Source organism: Chiloscyllium plagiosum, chromosome 16 (assembly GCF_004010195.1).
Source record: "Chiloscyllium plagiosum isolate BGI_BamShark_2017 chromosome 16, ASM401019v2, whole genome shotgun sequence".
Classification (NCBI taxonomy): domain Eukaryota; kingdom Metazoa; phylum Chordata; class Chondrichthyes; order Orectolobiformes; family Hemiscylliidae; genus Chiloscyllium; species Chiloscyllium plagiosum.
The window spans coordinates 28,844,745-28,865,362 of record NC_057725.1 but is presented as its reverse complement, the minus strand read 5'-3'; the positions used below and the strand labels follow the sequence as shown (position 1 = coordinate 28,865,362).

Sequence of the window (20,618 nt, the reverse complement as noted above, 5' to 3'; positions counted from 1 at the left end):
TGGTCATTTGCACATTTGTTTGTGAGAGCATGTGCGTGAATTACCTGTCACATTTCCTCCATTACGAGTGAATGTACTTCAATAAAATGTTTCATTGGCTTTAAACGCTTTGCAATCATCTCAGGGATGTGAAAGGCGCTACAAAGGGTCCTCGATTATCCGAAGGACACAAGCGGGGAGTATTTTGTTCGGTTAATCGAATGCTGGCTTATATAGTTTAGCCAACCATCGGGACTTTGTGATCTTGCCAGATAATCCGATATTCGGATAATCGAAGTTCCTCTGTATATCAATACAAGTCTTTCTTTCTTTCCACCACCTGAAATGGACAAAGGGAAAATGGAAGGAGGTAAGACCGTCTTTTAAATGGATAGACTCTAAGGGTGGCTTTGTTTCTCTGTACACATTGGAAAGTAAGACAATCATTAGAAATTTAACAGCAGCAAAGCATGCCATTTGGTTCATCATGCTAATATTTATGCAAGTTTTGGTTTATTGCCTCATGCAAAAAATGACACCACTAACAAAACTACACTCCCTCAGTACTTCATGGAAATGTTGGTCTGGATGGTGCATTCTACACCCAGAGAGGCAGGGGATGTGGGTTTTACCAGTTTGATTTCTCATTTTACATAATGCAAATTCTTGGTTTCAAGATATTGTGATAAGGTGATGCCTGAGGACTCTCTGAGCACTTAGTGGAGACTCTAAGGCTACAATCGGGCACCTTGAACTCTCCTCATCTAAACTTCCAGGCGTCAATTTGGTTCTTTTGTGAGGATGTCTGCGTATGTTTTGATGGAAGTTGGGGGTCTGGGGGTGTGTGAGGTGGGGACTGCGCATATGAAATGCATAATAATAAGGTGGTATGTTGACCTGGAAGGTAACTGTAATTCTGTACTTTAAAATGTTCCAGATCATCCAATGGCAGACCAAAATATGGACATCTCCTCAACAATAAATGATTTTATCTCATCTGATCCAAGTGGATTAATATTGAACTCCTTGGGCACAGCAAGCATGGACTTTAACCGGAAGCGCAAAGGAAGTTCCACAGATTATCAGTAAGTTTAAATAATGATGGCTTTATCTTCAGTTTGACAACCTCTCTGCAGCAGATTCTCAATAAGAAATTCCCTCTTTATTACAGAATCTACTTGACTCTTTCCACATCTCCGTGTCTTTTGTTATCTATTTGTAATGGGGTGGATAGGGTAGATGCAGAAAGGGTGAGGGATGGTAAGTAGATTGTGTGGGCAGGGGCTATGTGGGGGTTTGATGTTTGGGAATCCAGACCAATATAAATGTAAATATTTATTTCAGACGTTCGTTAGTTTGTTTTAGCTATTAAGTGGGTCGTCTCCAATTCCAGAAACATGGGCACACCACTAAGTTGACAATCCCCTGCTTGGTGCTGCCACAGTCAGAAATGGCAGCTGTGAAAGGAAACATGACTCTAAAAGATTCTCTGCGTTATTCTGAAGAAGTGGAAGGAAGCTGTCCCTGGTGTTCTACCCAATATAAATCCTTCCATCAAAATCACACAGGAACAATAATTATCTGGTGGTTGTCTCTTTACTATTTGTGGGAGCTTGTGTGTCCTGTGTTTCTTACCTTACACTGTCCTGCCTACATTTCAAAAATTACTTTGTTGGCTGCACAGCCCTCTGGGATAATGTCGAAGGCACTCAAGTTTTTTGGTTTTTTTGTTTCTTGGAGAGAATAGTCTGAGATATTCTTCAGTGACATTGAATTAGGGCACAACCAAGATAATTTATGAAGCTGTTGGAAGTTTTTAAAGATGACCATGGGACCTAAGAAGATACCACCACTCTGAGTTCAGGAGCTTAGAATTGGATAACAACTTGATCGAGATATCAGTTTACAAATGGGCCATGCTGCATCAGATCATCATCCTGTGTATTTAAAACATTGCATGAGTAATTTTGAATTTTTTAAACTGAGAGATTCTGTTGTTAGAATAATTGTTTTTTATGGTCACATTTCAAGATTGCAGCTTACATATGCTCAATTTGTTAAGAACTAATTCATGTATTCCAGTTTATAACAATTGGCTTGGATGTCAATTATTTCTTTTGCGCACGCACACACTTTTGATGTGATCAGTTTTACGGAAGAGCTTGCAATTATATCGTAGTTCCCTTTATGAGTTGCCAAGTGCTCAACAACCAAGTACTTTAATTGAAGCATAGCCAGTGTTGTTTTTGAACAAAGGACAGGAGATAAGCAGACATTAACTGCTAGGTCTTGGCCAACAGCAACCATGGTTCTATAAGAAGTGGCTGTTGAGATAGAAAATGCATTGGTTTCTAGTTTCAAAAATTTGCTACATTCCAGGAAGGTCTGGTCTGACTAGAAAATGGTGTTTGTGACTCCTATTCAAGAAAGAATGGAGACAGAAAGCAGGAATCCACTGGCCAGTTAACATCTGTCATAGAGAAAATGCAGGAAATCTATTAAATTATGGCAAGGCATTCAGACAGTGCCATTGTAATCAGGCAGAGTTGACATGATTTTATTAAAAAGAAATCATGATTGATTAATATGTTGAATTTATTTGAAAAAGTTGCAAACAACATGGATAAAGGAGAAGATGTGAATTTGCTACATGTAGATTTCTGGAAGACATTTGACAAAGCAATATATCAAAGTTAAAATTCACACGACAACAGGTTTAATTGGAAGCACTAGCTTTTGGAGCAGCGCTCCGAAAACTAGTGCTTCCAGTTAAACCTGTTGGACTATAACCTGCTGTCGTGTGAATTTTAACTTTGTACAGCCCAGTCCAACACCAGTATCTCCAAATCAATACATTAAAAGTTACTACACAAATAAGTCCTGATGGCATTGGGAATAACATATTAGCATGGAAAGAAGATTGGTTAACTAAAATAACCTAGAGCAGGCACTTTTTGAGTTTGGCAAGATGTGGGAAGTGAAGTGCCAGGAATCAACCCTGAGACCGCAACTATTTACAATTTATTATCAATGATTGGGTGAAGGGACTGAGAGTGTATGTTTGCTAAATTTCTTAATGACACAAAGACAGGTTTGAAAGTATTTTATGAAGACTGCATAAGGACTGTAAAAGAATATAAATTGGTTTCAAGATGGTAAAAATCTACCAAATGGAGTAAAATATGGGAAAATTGAAACTCCTCCACGTTGGAAGGAAGAATAGAAGAGTATGTTACTGAAATAGAAATTGCTGAACTCTGAGGTGTAGAGAGATCTGGATGTCCTGAACATGAATCAGATAAGGTTAATGTGCAGGTACAGTAAGTGACTAGAAGGGTAAATAGAATGTTGTCATTAATTGTAATGAGAATGGAATATCAATATCATAATGTTTTGCTACAATTGTATGGAAAATTGGCGGGGCCACATTTGGATACGGTGTGCAGTTTTGGTCTCCATATTGGGGAAAAAAAAGGATGTCAGTACATTAGAAGCAGTTCAGAGAAGTTTCATTTAAGTGATACCTGGACTTGGGGTAGGTTGCAGCTTGCTTAATGACGGACAGGCTGGCCTTGTATCCTTTGGAACTTAGAAGAATGAGAGGCGATCTTATTGAAAGATCCAGAAGGTACTTGACAGTGTGGACACTGGAAGGATGAGACATGAACTAGGGGACACAGTTTATAAATAACCCCCTTTTAAGGTGAGGATGAGGAGAATGTATCCATGAAAGTCATGTGTATTTGGATCTCTTCCCTAGAGAGCAATGCAGCCTGAATCGTTGAATGTTCTTAAGGCAGAAGTAGGTAAATTCTAAACTAATAAGTGAGTCGAGTGATATTGGGAGTAGGAAAGTAGAATTGAAACTCCAATAAAATCAGCCATGATCTTATTAAATGATGGAGAAAGCTCAAATGGGTTGAATGGCTCATTCCTTCTCCTAATTTCTATGTTTGTAGTAGAGCAGTATGTAGTTCTGGTAGGTGTAGGAAATTATAAAAGAACACAGTAGATCTGCAAAACTATAGTAGTTAAGGTTCAGTGTGGATAAATGTAGGTCATTCACTTTGAATCTGAGAAAATAAATTGGCACATTTCTAAACAGTGTAATATTAGGAGTTCAGAATGTTAAGGGGTTTTGTTCGGATAGATCTCGAGAAACTATTTCTTCTTGTGGAAAATCCAGAACAAAGGAATACAGCCCAAGCCATGACAGTCACCCATTGAGCCAACTCATAGACCTCACTGGGGAAGGTAGTTCCTCAAGAACTGTTGACCTGAAATGACAGAGTTCTGGTAGCAAATGGGTTTAGTTGAAAATGGTGATTGAATGGTTTTGACCAACAGGTCTATTATCTAGCATTTTAAGCCATTGTAAATTCATTTGTCATGGAAGTAAAAGGATTATTGTCCTTATTTTTTCTCCGACTTGATGGCTTTTAGTTTGAAAATATGAAACAACTTAGCACATGTCCACTTCAGAAAGCTAGGAGTTGGGAGGAGAGGATCAGGATGGTGTAATGAGTTGTTTCAAATTGATCAGTAAGTGGCACCAGAGCAGAGTCTTTTTCACACTGATGAGTCACTCAGTTCGATCAAACAGAGTGCTTTCTGAGCTCTGACATTTTATGATCTATTAGATTTTGACTCATAGATTTAGCTATTTAGACACTCCACAGACCAGTCAGGAATTAGACATTTTTCTATTTGGAAAATTTGTTTCCAGCTATAAACTGTCACTAATATAGTGAGTGCTAGGTCTTTTTTATTTCCATGAAGGCTTGATGTAGCTGGGAGTCACTGGATGTTGGATTTTAGTCACAATAGGCTTAATTAAGGAAGGGGGCTAATCTTCACTGAATGATGTCAGTAAGATTTTTAATGACAAATTGATCACTTTTACTGATTTTTATTAACCAGTCTTTAAAAAGTGTTTTTTTTTTGAGAGTCTAGTTCAAGTTCTCAAACTGTTATCATGCTATTTTGAATTGTTGATAAATACCTAAAATAGAATCTTTGTGAAATTTCATCTGTACTGTAGAGACCTTTTTAACAAGTGATAGTTCGTACAATGTAATGGATGACTTTGTAAACTATGAATCATCTTGATACACAGGTAGAAGGTGTGTTTATAGAGCGCCTTCCAAGACTTCAATGTCCCAAAGTGCTTTACAGCCAGTGAAGTATATTTGAAGGGTTACCACTTCTGTGATGTAGGAAAGTGTATTAAGAGGTTATTCAAGTGTGGACATGGGATTTTGGTCCTTCGATTTAAACATTGTCTATAGTCAACACCAACCTTACAGTGTGGGTTTTCATGAAATATCGTAACAAACTGTTTTTGTAGAACAAAGGGATACAGCTGACTCATACCACCTCATCATTGTGTTACACCTTTTTGAGCTGAAAAATGTGTTGCTGGAAAAGCGCAGCAGGTCAGGCAGCATCCAAGGAGCAGGAGAATCGACGTTTCGGGCATAAGCCCTTCTTCAGGAATTTTGATCCAAGTCTGTTTTCAGCCTTAACATAGAATACAGAACATCCAGCTCTTGACTCCTCATGTTCAGTCATGAATTCGCTCTCCCTAGCTTGTGTGCCCTCTTTCTGTCCACTCTGCCCCATCTTCTCATCCAATCCTTCATTTGCCCATTTGTTCCTACCTTCTGATTTGATCTGTGCCTCCCCCTCCCCATTCACCCCAACATTTGTTGGGTTTCCCTTTTGGCATCTCGCCCATTGGCACCCTCTTTCATTTGCCCACGCTTCCTTGGATTCTTTGCTTGTTCGCTTGCAATGTCTGCCTGGATCATTTTTCTTCTGCCATGGCCCTTTTATTCCACTGCCCACGCTACTTTTGCCCCCATATTTCCCTCTATCTCTTGTGCAAATATGCACAGAGCCCTTCTGCTTTAGGTGGTTCTATTTGCTGAAAAATTCCATGAGCCACGTTGGAATAAGAGATGGTAGTGTTTGGCTTGGACAGACTAATAATTCTGTAGCTGTTGTTTGCATTCTGGAACTGAGGAAAGCCTTCCAAAGATTATTTGTTTGTGTTGCTTTCAGAGATGGGATGGACACTGACAAAGAGGATCAACACAACAGGTATAATCAGATATTTTTTTTAAATTGAGACTTCATGCTTTAGAAGAGCTAATTGTTTTGTTTCTGGTCAACCTTAAAGATACCTCATGTGAAAAATTTGGATAGTAGTAGTGAGTCATATGTATTTGCTCGTTTCTTATTGATTCATGCACTTTTTACACTCTGATTTTTACATGAGTAATTTGCAGATCTCCATTGTCCTCTGAGGTATAGGATACTTTGTTTAACAACATGGGGACATATCATTGTGTTGGGTATAAGTTAAAGTAGCAGCTTGCTTTTATATTGCATACTTTGACATAGTAAAATGTCCCAGGGCAATCAAGAAATGGGACCTCCTGCTAAGCTTCCTTGTTCTGGAACAATGCTGTAATTTCCCTGTTATGACACTGAGCAGAAATTGCTAGGTTGCAGTATAGGAGGCAACATAGCAAAATAGGTTGATCATCCTTCCAATTATAGAACCTGACTAATTCTGGTTCCATGGCACCCATCCCATTATCATCTTCCAACAAATTGTCAACAAAACTAAACAAAAAATATCCCCAAGTTGTAGACATAAAGTTTTGTGAATGTTAAACCATCCCTGGAAATGGTATCATGTTTTTGTTACCTCTGCACCTGACTAATTCATAGCTTTTCTGGCTGGTGCTTCAGCTAAACACTCCCTGAACTGAAATTCATCCAAAACAAACCTAGTTATTACCCATCCCTTTGCCTGCTCATCAATCAGAGCAGCATTTCTTCCAAGTTAATAGGCTGGGTTTTCTGAGGCAGTCTTTCACAGATCAGCACTCCACCCAACCCCCACAAAAAAATGAAGGAAGGGAGCTCCTCATGTTGGCTGGGATCCCCCCTCAGTCGAGGCAAAACGCTCAGAGACACAGTATAGTTTTACTTTCTTCATTTTTACTCCGGGCTCTGGAGGGAGAGAGCACAATTGCCCAGGTGCACAGAGACATGAGTTCATGGTCTTCACTCCGGAACAGCAGTTTCTTAATGAATTAATACTAATTTTACAGGGAGGAGCATCTAGATAAGACAACATATGTATTGATTAGGTGACCATTACAATCAACGCGTGTCAATAGTGAAGATTAAGCCATCTGGTGTTACACAATGAATGTTCTTAACCTTAACTGGCTTCACATAATGAATATTTTTCACCTTGTTAAACTGACCTTATATGTTGAATGCTTCCATTATTGTTAAATGGCTCTACATAATGAATGCTTTTCCACCTTGTTAACCCATTGCCCTTGCCTTCCGCATCTTATTGTTAACTGTAAGTTGTTATCTGATCTGAGTCCTGCTCAGCTGAATCTCTTGTTTCATAAAACTCAACTTAACTCTTTCCCTACCTGCTTACACCCTATACACGTTCTCATTCCCTCCTTTTATTATTTCATGATAACCAATGGCACTGCCAGCTTTCATAAGACTCTGACAGCTAGCATCTAAGCAAGTTATTGACACACAGCATACAATGATTATAAAAATAAATTACTAGTCTGTTACAGTAGATAGAATTTGATGAATCCTTCCATGTGGGGAAAAAAATTCCCCAGGAAAGTTCTTAAATCCACAGTCCTTAGTGACCACTCCATCCCCTCCAAGTTGAGTGGAAACAAGCCAGTTCTCCAAAATCTCCTTCAGTAAAGTCCAACCTGGAAACAAAATTCACTCTGTCCTTGCACACCACTCCAGAGAAATCTGATTTCTTGTATAAGGGCAGTTAAATACTTAATAAAGCTGACGAGATTTCCATCCTTCCAGTGATGCTTCAGGTGGAGGATACCAGCACACCTGAGTGTGCAGCAGCAGCAGGCTAGGTGAATGCAGCATTCTTTGCTGCTTTTGCTCCCCCTCTGCTGTTAAATGTAACAAAGCCAACTGATGTTAGCTTGATCAGGGAATCTTCATGATCACTTAAGTAATCGAAAGACAAGGCAAAGCTCACGTGGTTTAATATCCATAGGAAGATCACTGACAAAAAAAGCATACCCCGAGCTCCTCTTCACTGTCGTTAGCTTCTTCACTTTTCATGCTCGTGACTGGGGAGCTGAATGAATCTGTTGGATCAGGCTGAGGGGGGGTTGGCTGTGGTCCAAAGGTGTGCTTAATCTGTGAATGGAGAAACTGTGGAGAAGACGTTAGCTGCTGAAAGTATCTTTGCATTTCCTCTTACCCACCTTTGCAAGCAAGGAATGAATCAGTATGAAGACCATCACACATTTAACTACACTAAAAATTGTGTCTGCCTATTTCACATTCTTGAAGTTTGTTATTCTGTTCACTGTTAATGGCATTATCAAGTTTTATATTTGATTAGATTACAATAGATTAGATTAGATTAGATTACATTACATTTTAGCGTGGAAACAGGCCCTTCGGCCCAACAAGTCTACACCGACCCGCCGAAGCGCAACCCACCTATGCCCCTACATTTACCCCTTCCCTAACACTACGGGCAATTTAGCACGGCCAATTTAGCACACCTGACCTGCACATCTTTGGACTGTGGGAGGAAACCGGAGCACCCAGAGGAAACCCACACAGACACGGGGAGAATGTGCAAACTCCACACAGTCAGTCGCCTGAGGCGGGAATTGAACCCAGGTCTCTGGCGCTGTGAGGCAGCAGTGCTAACCACTGTGCCACCGTGCCGCCCACAAACCCATAAACTTCTAAATTGTACTGCCTAAACAATTTAGTTAATTATAAACAATGGTGCTGAAATCAAACACTTGGGTACCTCATTCAGGTTATTCAAAAATTATTTTCCTTTAACAAATTAATACTTGACTAATGCGAAAGCTGTCAGGAAAAGTATTTCCAAAATCTGGAACAGCAAGAAAACAACAATGTTTCCTGTGCTTAGGCCATTTAAGAGGTAGTTTCAGTTCAGATTTAAATCTCAAACGTTCGTGGGAAACAAATGCAGAATATATTAAAATATGTTCTCTAAATGAAAGTTCCCAAGTGAAACAGTCGGAATTACTGTGGCAACTTTGATAGAAATCAACATTGTCTGAATTTGCAATATGAAGGGGGCCAATGAAGTCTGAACAAGAATTGAAAGAACTGAAACAGCCTCAAGTTCTAATATGCTCTAAAAACATCAAACTCAAAATGCACTCTTCCTTTTGTGAACACTTTGCATTATAAACACAGCAGCAGCAAAGATATCCTAATACAATACTCTCATCTGGTTAAAGCATGACTGCTGACCCTACTGTTTTTTTTAAACAGGCATTGTAATATTTCAAACACATCAGGGGCTCAACGCATTCATTCAGTTTGTCTTAAGGTTACAAGTTTGATAGTTTTAAAAACGACATAATATTGTACAATTTCAATGTAATAACAAAATCTCTCCCACTACACAGCCCACAAAATACATTGAATAGAAATCCTGATTCAAACAAGGCAAAGCAGTTACTTAAAAAGAATTTTCCGAACCAGTATTTTAACAAACTAAAGTATTTAAATATCAAACACTCACAATTTACATTGCAACTTTCCGTTTTCAACCCAAGTATTAGTACAACCTTAATTTCAGTGTTTTCTCTTTTTTTTTTGTTTTGCTGAAATTGTACTTAGAAAAGAGAAAACCCTCCGAGTGGACTGCATGCTGCCGCAGTCCAAGCCACACTCTTTTTCTCCCCCGTCCCGCCATGAACACAGATTCACAGAACCTCAAATTTTGCCATTAGGGGACTTTAATCCCTTTCTTACTTTACTGTTCACAGAGTGCTCATATCTCACTTAAACCCACCCAGGGGACTCGAACCCCAGCACCGTGCAGAGGACTCTAACCTTAAAAACCAGACACCCCTGCCCCTCCTCCAATGCAGCGCAGAAGGCTTGAAACTCTGCCTGCCAGCATGCTTGTGAAACTGTGTCTATCGACTGAACTAATTACTGTTTGAGGAATCCATAGAATAGAGAGCAATCAAGCAAGGGGACCATCTCCAACACACAGGAATATCGAGAAGGATCAAGGTTTAAAATCTTACCTTGTGGGTCCGTCCATCTCGAGATACCGATGTTCTGGGTGGCCGCTGACACTGTTCGATCATAACTATTCATTTGGATCCTGCCGGCTGCGCCAATATTGTCGTCCCGTTCTTCTCTCCCCCCCCCCTCCCCTCATTTAAAGGAAAATGATCAGAGACACAGTATGGCTTTACATCCTTCATCTTTATTACGGGCCCTGGAGGGAGAGAGAACAATCACCCATGTGCACAGGGACATGAGTTCTTGGTCTTTTCTCTGGAACAGCAGTTTCTTAATGAATTATTTAATCATTTTACAGGGAGGAGAATCCAGATAAGGCAACATACATATTCATTAAGTGGCCATTACAGTGAACGAGTGTCAATAGCAAAGATTAAGCCATCTGATGTTACACAATGAATGTTCTTAAACTTAAATAGCTCAACATAATGACTACTTTTCCACCTTGCTAACCCATTACCCTTGCCTCCAGCACCCTGTTGCTTATCTGATCTGAGTCATGCTCAGCTGAACCTCCTGAGTTTTGTGAAACAAGAACTTAACTCTTTCCCTACCTGCTTATACCCTATACATTCTCACCTATTTCTGAAAGGAGATTCTGCTCAGGATAACTGTCAAAGATTTGGCACAGATTTGATGGCCCAAATGATCATCCTTATGTAGAAGGTGGTGACATTGTGGTAAGGTCATGGGACCCGTCATCCAGAACCTAGACTAATGTTCTGGAGACATAGGTTTGAATTCCACTATGGCAGGTGGTGAAATTTGAATCCAATAAAACAAAACTAGCTTAATGGTGACCATGTAACCACTGTTGATTGTCATTAGTGAACCAGATGGGTTTCTTAAAATGGCCTTTAGGGAAGAAAACCTCTCAACCTTACCTGGTTTAGCTTACATGTGACTCCACACCATAAGAATGTTTACTTTTAACTGCCCTCTGAAATAGGATACAGTGAGGTCTGCAGATGCTGGAGGTCAGAGTTGAGTGTGTTGCTGGAAAAGCACAGCAGGCCAGGCAGCATCAGAGGAGCAGGAAAATCGACGTTTCAGACCAAAGCCCTTCATCAGGAATGAGGCTGGGAGCCTTGGGGCGGGGGCGGTCGAGAGGTAAATAGGAGGGGGGTGGGTCTGGGGCGAAGGTAGCTGAGAGTACAATAGGTGGATGGAGGTGGGGATAAAGGTGATAGGTCAGAGAGGAGGGTGGAGCGAATAAGAGGGAAGGAAGTTTATAGATGGGACAGGTTATGGGGTCGGTGCTGAGCTGGAAGGTTGGAGCTGGGGTAAAGCGGGGGGACGGGAAATGAGGAAACTGGTGAAGTCCACATTGATTCCCTGGGGTTGAAGGGTCCTGAGGCGGAAGCTGAGGCGTTCTTCCTCCAGGCGTCCGGTGGTGAGGGAGTGGTAATGGAGGAGGCCCAGGACCTGCATATCTTTGGCAGAGTGGGAGGGCCCACCCTCCTCCCAATTATCTCTCCACCCCCGACGTTCCCAGCCTCATTCCTGATGAAGGGCTCCAGCCCGAAACTTCGATTTTCCTGCTCTTCTGATGCTGCCTGACCTGCTGTGCTTTTCCAGCAACACACTCTCAACACTGCCCTCTGAAATAGCCAAGTGAACCATTCAGTTAAGATAGTTAAGGATGGGCAATAGATGCTGGTCTAGCTAATGACGTCCACGCCACATGAACAAATTTTTTAAAAGATTACGTAAGATTCGATAATGTGTCTAATGTGAGAGTACGAACTGGTGCCCTTTTTTTTAAACATTAATCTACCTTCTGTATTTGAGAAGTTGGACAGGTGACTCTCAGATCTTCCATGTTACCTGGTATCTAACAAGCCAGCCAAATGTTTAACCAAAGATATGTGGCCCATATTCAACACTACGGTGTTTCTATACAGAATTCAAAATCTTCCACAAACCTTAGCACTTGTATCTTGACTTTCCATTGAATCTTTTTTCTAAGTGCAGCCTTGGTTTAGTGGAGAGTGCTTACTTTAAATCAGTGAACTCGATCATTTGAATGGTGTAAATCAGTTCCATTTGCAAATCTAAATTTCAAATATTTTTCACAACTTAAGCCAACGAGTCCACCAAAATATTTCTGAGAATATGATGGGTTTTATCATAACTTTACATATCTCTCTTATCTAGGATGGAATGTACAGATCAACACGGCAAAGTCAAAAATGCCAGGTAATCCTCCAGTTCTTTGTACTGTATTTTTAAAGCTCGGAATCAGAACTCAAGAAGCTGGGATTGTTCTTCTGAGGGATGAAAAGAATAACTGGGAAATTGCAATAGAAATTTCCAAACGAATCGGGAAGCAAATGGATTAAACTGGCAGGGTAGTCAATAATTAGAGGACTCCGAGGCAGTGTGTGTCAACATACACATTGTAGGATGAAGGACCTCTCTGACATTTTCTTGGGCTGGAAATGGACAGTGAATGTTGAAACAAATACAGAAATTGCTGCAAAAACACAGCAGGTCTGGCAGCATCTGTAGGGAGAAAGCAGAATTCACATTGCGGGTCCAGTGACCCCCCCCCTCCAACAAGAACATGTTGACAAAGCATTTTAAAAAGGATTGAATCCTGTCATTCTGTAAAATATCAATTAAAGTGCATCCACCTAAAATCATTTAACGGTGCAACTGTCTATTAAGCTGAATCTGGGAGAGTTATTGCATTCTATTGCTCACATTTCAGAGAGGCTCATAGCCAGATTGAAAAGCGGCGTCGGGATAAGATGAACAGTTTTATTGATGAGTTGGCATCGATGGTGCCAACATGCAATGCCATGTCACGGAAGTTGGACAAGCTCACTGTGCTTAGGATGGCTGTACAGCACATGAAGACCCTAAGAGGTAAGGAACTAGGAAGTGAAGGTTGGCTGCAATTTTGTGATGTCCAACAAACCTATATGAGATTTGTTTATTTGTTGCATAAACAATTTTCCTATTGTTCAAACTGCATTGTGCACAAGCACTGAAATTGGAAGACTGTAAAAGACCTCGGTCCCTCTGGCTTCACCTACAAGCCTGGTAGTCACCTAATACAATGACAATGGAGTTTTGGCAAGTGATAGAAGTCAGATGTGGTGGCTTTGTGGTTACGTTACTTAAGAGCCATAGAGATATACAGCATGGAAACAAATCCTTTAGTCTTAAATCAATCTAGTCCCATTTACCAACATTTGGGCCATATACCCCTGACCCCTTCCTATCCAAATTCCCATCCTTTTTAAATATTGTAATTGTACCAACCTCCACCAGTTCCCCTGGGAGAACATTCTACATATGCGTGAAAAAGTTGGTCCTTGGGTCGTTTTTAAATCTTTCTCTCACCCTAAATCTATGTGCTCTAATTTTGGAATCTGTTCCCCTGAAAAAAAGACCTTGGCTATTCACCCTCTCTATGCCCCTCATCATGATTACTTAACTGGTAATCCAGCCACCTGGACTACAACTCAGAGATATGTGTTCAATGGCAGTTGGGATATTTAAATTTCGTGAATTAAATAAATCTTAAATTCCAAAGAAAATTTCCATACTGGCAACCATCAACCAAGCAGATTGTCAACATGTCCTTTAGGGAAGAAGATCTGTTCTTCTTCAACCTAGCTTTGTTTTTGATTCCATATCCATAAGACTGTGGGTTTTTTTTTAACTCAATTATCTCTGACGGGGCTGAGTAAGCGACTCAGTTGTATTCTCTGCAGCCTGGTCAAGAGGAATTAAGAGATGGGGCATAAAGGCTGGCCTCGCTCAGGGACTCCCACCTCTGAACATATGATGAAAATATATTCGATCTCTATCAATGAGTCTGCCCAGACTCAAAGTGAGGAAAACTCGCAATTGCAGGAGAGCTTTGGAAAAGTGGAAGTCCGAAACCATCTGTTTTTCAGCAGATCAGTTTCCCTTTCTGAAGTTATGATAAGGCAACTCTAAATTCCAGTGAGAAAATTATGGAATAAAATGTAATAAATCTGTAGCAATTGCACATCAAACTGGGATAATATGTTGTAAATCAAGCCCCACTACTTCTGGAGTCATACAGAAGATTTGAATTGAAGCTATGTACAGTCCCCCAATTTACTTGACTGTCGGACCAAGGTTGATTGAAAGCAGAGACCAGATTTCTGTACTAAACACGAGTTATTAACTATTCTAAGTAATTAATCTATGTCTGATTTATTAAAAGTCACAACTCTCAGTAACTGCTGCAGGAAAGGTAATTGGTTTTCACTGCAGCGAACAGCAGCTTCAGCTGGGGTGAATAATGGTTTGAAATGGAATTAAATTTTCAATCTAATCTGATTTTAATATTAATTCTTATACCTGTTTTATCATTTGTGGTTTCAGGAGCCACCAATGCTTACTCAGAGGCTAACTACAAACCTGCCTTCCTTTCAGATGATGAGCTGAAACATCTTATCCTCAGGGTATATTTTTATTTTTCACAAGTTCCTTTTTAATAAAATTATCATTTGGTTTGCAGTCTCTATAGGCCTCTTGCTATGTTTATGAACCCTGACGAAAGTGGGTAGAGCAGATGCTGGAGATCAGAGTCGAGGTCGGAGTGGTGCTGGAGAAGCACAGCAGGTCAAGCAGCATCCGAGGAGCAGGAAAAATCAACATTTTGGGCACAAGCCATTCATCAGGCATCTGATGTTTATGAACCCTGTCTGTTTCTACAATACTCAGGGCATTGTGTTTTGTGTAACACATCAGAAAAAAGAGAATCAGTTTCTAACTACTTTCTTGATCTTAAGAAAGTCTGACTTCACCCAGGGACTGAGCAATAAACTGTCAAGAGTCATACAGCACGGAAACAGACCCTTTGGCCCAACTCCTCCATGCTGACCAGGTTTCCCTATAAAAATATTCAATAAGAATTATCTCCGAATTGACCTCTGAATTATGGGTTTTAGATCGCTTCCTTGCATATGAATCACAAAAGTGACAAATTGGGCTCAGTAGTTAGCGCAGCTGTCTCTCAACCCTAGGGGCACATGTTCAGTTTCACCCTCGGATGACTGACTGTATGGAATTTGTTTGTTCTCCCCATGTTTGCAAGGGTTTCCTTCAGGTGCACTGGAGTTCTCCCAAAGTCCAAAGATGTGCAGATTGGGTGGATTGGCCATGCTACATTGTCCCCTAGTGGCCAGGGGATGTGCACGCTAGGTGGGCTAGCTATGGTAAATGTGGGGTTATAGGATTGGGGTCTGGGTGTGGATGGGACACCCTTCAAAGGGTCCGTGTTGACTCAATGGGCTGAATGTCCTCATTCAACACAGCTGGGCTTCTATGATTCTAAATTAATTAGCAGTGCACCACCAGGATAGTGCTTTATCAGTGAACAATGCCACGGATGTTCTACTAGTACAGCCTGCTCCACTTATCCCAGAAATAAGTTGGAACTCTCTACTATTGGGAATGGCTGAGGTGAATGGTACAGATATATTTAAAGGATCACTGAATAAATACATGAGGGAGATGTAGAATGATGTGTTGATGCAGTGAGATGATCATGAGATGATATTGATGTATTGGCGTATTTTATGCTGTATTTGCAATGTAATGGTCAGAGGACCTATACTACTGAGATTGTCCTGCTATGTATGATGGCTGCTATAAAGCAGCATGTGGTCTTGTTACTTTTTATTTGTAACTATCTTTCTTTGAAGTACAGTCAGTATTCAGTCTAAATATGTGGAGGTGTAGTGATGTACATACAGGGGATTTGAAAAACTTAAGTATACAGAAGATATTAAATATTAACCCAATATTAATTACCTACCTTAGTTCTTACATTCAGTGCACATTGTTAAGGTGGAAGCATGTGAGTAAACATAGGAATTTCTGAATTAATAAGCCGATGCAAAAATTCCAGCAATGTTTGAAATTGATATTAATGTAAATGGATAATGGTCATCACTTTGTCTTACATAACTACCCATCATTTAAAAATATCTTGTTAATGACAGATAGCAAAAGAAACAAGTCCTTAGGTTCTTAAGTAGTCATCAAGGATTGACTTCAGGCAGGAATATGAACGCTGCAAGTCTTGCAAATATCTGACTTTCACATTGGAGTTGAAACAGTGTCATCAGTGCCAAGCTGTGCAAGCTGCATTCAGCTTGTGCATGGTTAGGTGCAACTTGTTTGTGCCCATATGTAGGGAAAGTGTCATTGCCATATCCATAAATTCTGAATGTTTCTAGAAAATTGACAGAAGAGTCACTATTCTCTTTGTGACAGAGAAACAAAGCAGATATGCAATAATTGGATAAAATTTGTGAATGTCTTACTGTAAAACAGGAACATATGTCAGGGGGAAGGCCATTTGCATTCAAGCCGTTTCCATAATTCAGCATATCTCGACTTTATCCACCCGCCTTGGTTGCATATTTGTTTATACTCTTGTCATATAATGATCCATTGATCTCAGATTCAGAAAATGGTTAACTGAGTTAACATCTATTACTTTATGTGGCAGAGTTACACATTTCTACCACCCTTTACACACTATGCTTCTAAATGGCTTGATCCTGATTAGAATCAGGACCCCTCCCTGAGACCCTCCATCAGCGAAAATAAGTACCTCCTCTAAGAGTTCCTTACAAAATCCTAAGCATCTCAAAAAATAAAAGTTATACCTTAACTCACTACATTGCAGAAAATGCAAGCCTAATCTCTCTTTGTGATCTAACCCTTTGAGCCCTTCAGTTGAAGTTGCATATAGTTCACGTGTTTTGCAGCCATAGCTAATACAGTGGTAGCCTTCTCTTGAAACTTTGAAGCAGAGTTTGATAGATTGAGTGCAGATATCAAGGGGACAGGGAAATTGAATTATGGAATTACTTTAATTCCAAGGTCTAGAATCACAGCCAGTGAGTTTCACCCCTGCTATCAAATGGTATCTACCTAAAAGAAGTGTGAAGTTAGGTGCATGGAGTGCAATGTAGCAAAGTGAACCAGGTAGGTGATGCAGTGTTTAAGGTCGTTCGGAGAGTGTGGAAGAAATCGGGTCTGGGTGGGGCAAGGAAGGGTAGGAGTCAGGCCTGGAGGTGGAGAAGGGAATGGTGGTGATTGAGAGGGATAGGGAGAGGAGAGACTGAGTGGAGGTTGGGAGCATGGCGAGGAAGCCCACTCAGATCCAGAGTTGGGTAAGGGGGTTAGAGGAGTAGGAAAGTGGGGAACTAGTTTGAAGAGGGTTTGAATCCAGAGTGGGTCATACTGGGGACTGATGATATTGGGTGTGATGGGTTATGGGCTCCCTGGGAGTGAAATGGGTTTGGGGGGGGGGTGGTTTCTGAAGCTGGTGAAGGAAATGGTTTTGTACCGAGTGGGGGAGGTTATCAGGTTTGGTGGTTGGGGGGAGGTGATGGGAGGAAGGAGAAGAGGAGACCAGCTCCTGGAGGGAGGCAGGAAGGGGATGCCAGGTTATGGTCTGGAAGGTGTAAATAGTCAGGGGGCCTGTAGTTGGGTTTATGTGGGGTTGGTTGAATAGTTATTCAGGGTCAGATAATGTGTTCAGTAATCTAACTTTTTCTGAGTAACTATTTACTTAATTTCACCTGAACCTTTTGAATTCTCTGATTTAGTGGATGTTTTCAGAAGGTTCCAAATGTTGAGGAATTGCCTAGTGGAATCTTCAATTTCCTGTGTAATTTTTTTGAAGGTTGCTACAAAGAGGATCCTGCAGGATCTTATGTGCAGCTCTCATCTGCACTGGAATAATGACTGGCCAGTGACAAGTCCAGATTACTCCCTCTGTATTCAGTCCCCCAAAATCCTTCATAATGTTTAAGGCAGCTTCTCAGACAAGAGTATCTTAGCCTTTCAATTTTTTTTCCTCATTCATATGCACTTGCATTTATGATATCATCCTTGTAAAGTTTCTCTCTATATCCTATCTGTCCCTCTATCCTCTTTTTATGATGGGCTGATGAGAATCACACAGTACGCTGTGGTCTAAGGTTCAGAAACCGTATAATGCGAATTCCCTACTTTTCAATTTATTCCTCTTGAAATGAAGTCAAGTTCTTGATTTACTTTTCCTTATGGCCAAACTAACCATGGCGCATCTTTGTGATTTGTGTATTTGTACTTCAAGATCCCCTTCTTCTGTCCCAGCGAGACTTGGACTTTCCAAGGAATGTGACCTCCCTCTAGCTCCTACCAAAATCTCTTTTATGTGTTTAATTTAATTTGGTAGTTATTTGTTTATATTAAAGTCCTCCTGTAATTTGTGTATTTGTACTTCAAGATCCCCTTCTTCTGTCCCAGCGAAACTTGGACCTACCAAGGAATGTGACCTCCCTCTAGCTCCTACCAAAATCTCTTTTATGTGTTCAATTTAATTTGGTAGTTATTTGTTTATATTAAAGTCCTCCTGTAATTTGTTGCATTCCTCCTCCGTATTGACTGTCCCCAATCCTCTGCTCTGCAATCTGCAACACGAAACATTGTGTTTCAATTTCAGTGTCCAAACTGTAAATGCAAAATGTTATCAACAGTTGTCCCAGCACTAATCCTGGTGGAACACTGTTTGTCACCTTGTGCCACTCTGGATAAACCTACCCTGTACTCCCGCTCTTTGCTTTCTGAGTTGAAACCACATTCTCTGACGTTATTGATTTGTCGAGTCCGGAGTGCCTATATTAAAGACCTGTTCAAAACCTAGTTAAGTTACATCTACTGTATGGCCATTGTTACCTCCTCAAATTATTAAATATGTTTGGTCAAATCCTGTTATGAATCTCCTCCTGTAACATCCTCATTTTCCTATCATGTGCATTCCAACCTGTCCCTAAAGGACTCCACTTCATTTCACCTGCACTCACGCAATATGAGCGCTGGGGAAAAATAAGCACTACTGCAGTTAGGCAGTAGTGTGGGGGTTAGCAAAAAAAAAATGAACAGCAGATTCTCTGAGGGAGCTGGAAGAGAAAAAAAATAAACAGGAGTGTCAGAGGTTCTGTTCTGTCTAGGTGCTGGTTCTGAGAGAGCTGAATCTCTGGCAAGGATTCAAAAAAGAGAGAGAAAAAAAGCGCTCCACTTCATTCTCATTAGGATTTATTACCCAGTTGTGATAAATGACCGCTTGCTAATCTGTTTATATATTGGAGTGGGTATTCACTTATTGTAGTGGAGAGAAGAGGGACAGGTATTGTCTTTTACTTGTAAAATGTTTACTCATCAAAGATTTGCTGTTCCTCTAGGCGGCTGATGGATTTCTTTTTGTTGTGGGCTGCGACAGAGGGAAGATACTTTTTGTGTCTGAATCGGTTTTCAAAATTCTCAACTATAGCCAGGTAAAGTCGTACAGCCACTATACCATTCGAGTGTTGTAATGGGTCCAAATATCTTCAATATTGCAGCTGTATTGATATAGCCTTCAGTAATCAGAAATGGTTCCAGCTTGAAGTTTAATGATCATTGAAGAAGAATTTTGCAGGACTTCAGGGTGGAGCTGGGAAACTGGATTAAATTAACCTATTTGAAAAATTAGTTCTGGTGTAGGCACAATGGCCTTAATCTTTTGTGATTCTATTCATTCATTGTTGATAGTAATTAAATATATTCTCTATATTTGATGCAGTAAAAGTGCCTTTGTTCAAGTTTCACTTTATTGAACGATAAATACTCAGCGCTTTGGGATACAGTTTTAGGAAATTGATAAAGTTACAAGACGGAATATGAGAATTATTTTACATATGGTGCTATGAATTCGAGTTGGCCAAAAAAAGTGGTAGAAGCAGATTCAATTGCACCATTCAAAAGGAAATTGGATAAATACTTGTAAAGAAAATAATACTTCTGAGTTTATGGAGCCACTAGTTGGGAGTGTGTGAATAATGGGATAACTGTTTCAAAGAGCTGGCACGGGCACAGCGCCGCCTGGGGCTCGGCGCCAAGGGAGCCCTGCGCCGCTTGGGGGGGCTCAGTGCCGAGAGAGCGCTGTGCCGCCTGGGGCGCTCGGTGCCAAGGGAGCCCTGCGCCGCCTAGGGCTTGGCACCGAGGGAGCGCTGCGCCGACTGGGACCCGGAGCCGAGGGAGCGTTGCGTCGCCTGGGGAGGCTCGGTGCCGAGAGAGCGCAGCACCGCCTGGGGGGCTCGGCCCTGAGAGAGCGCCGCGCCGCACCGCCTTGGGGGCTCGGCCCCGAGAGAACGCTGCGACGCCTGGGGGGGCTCAGCCCCAAGAGAGCGACGCGTTGCCTTGGGGGCTCGGTGCCGAGGGAGCGCCACGCTGCCTGGGGGGCTCGGTCCTGAGAGAGCGCCGCGCCGCGCCGCCTGGGGGACTCGGTACCGAGAGAGCGCCGCGCTGCCTGGGGGGCTCAGCCCCAAGAGAGCGCCGCGCTGCCTGGGGGGCCATGTGCCGAGGGAGCGCCGCGCTGCCTGGGGGACTCGGTCCTGAGGGAGCGCCGCGCTGCCTGGGGGGCTCCTTGCTGAGGGAGCGCCGCGCCGCCTGTGGGGATCGGTGCCGATAGAGCGCGGGGCCGCCTG

General features: G+C 41.4%; 1 protein-coding gene across 5 annotated transcripts in view; it reads left to right on the top strand.

The window, feature by feature from the left end:
- LOC122557722 (aryl hydrocarbon receptor nuclear translocator-like protein 1) overlaps window positions 1–20,618 on the top strand; it is a 41,369-nt gene that overhangs the window by 11,238 nt on the left and 9,513 nt on the right. For 3 of the 5 annotated variants that reach the window (XM_043705637.1, XM_043705638.1, XM_043705634.1), the window contains exons 2-7: window positions 917–1,064; window positions 6,043–6,081; window positions 12,259–12,300; window positions 12,815–12,972; window positions 14,470–14,549; window positions 19,335–19,427. In XM_043705637.1, the coding sequence (XP_043561572.1) occupies window positions 925–1,064; window positions 6,043–6,081; window positions 12,259–12,300; window positions 12,815–12,972; window positions 14,470–14,549; window positions 19,335–19,427 (552 nt within the window). In that variant the 5' untranslated portion in view covers window positions 917–924. Of the gene's footprint in view, window positions 1–329; window positions 350–916; window positions 1,065–6,042; window positions 6,082–12,258; window positions 12,301–12,814; window positions 12,973–14,469; window positions 14,550–19,334; window positions 19,428–20,618 lie in introns of those variants that run through there. The other 2 variants (XM_043705636.1, XM_043705635.1) reach the window with 2 other exon arrangements.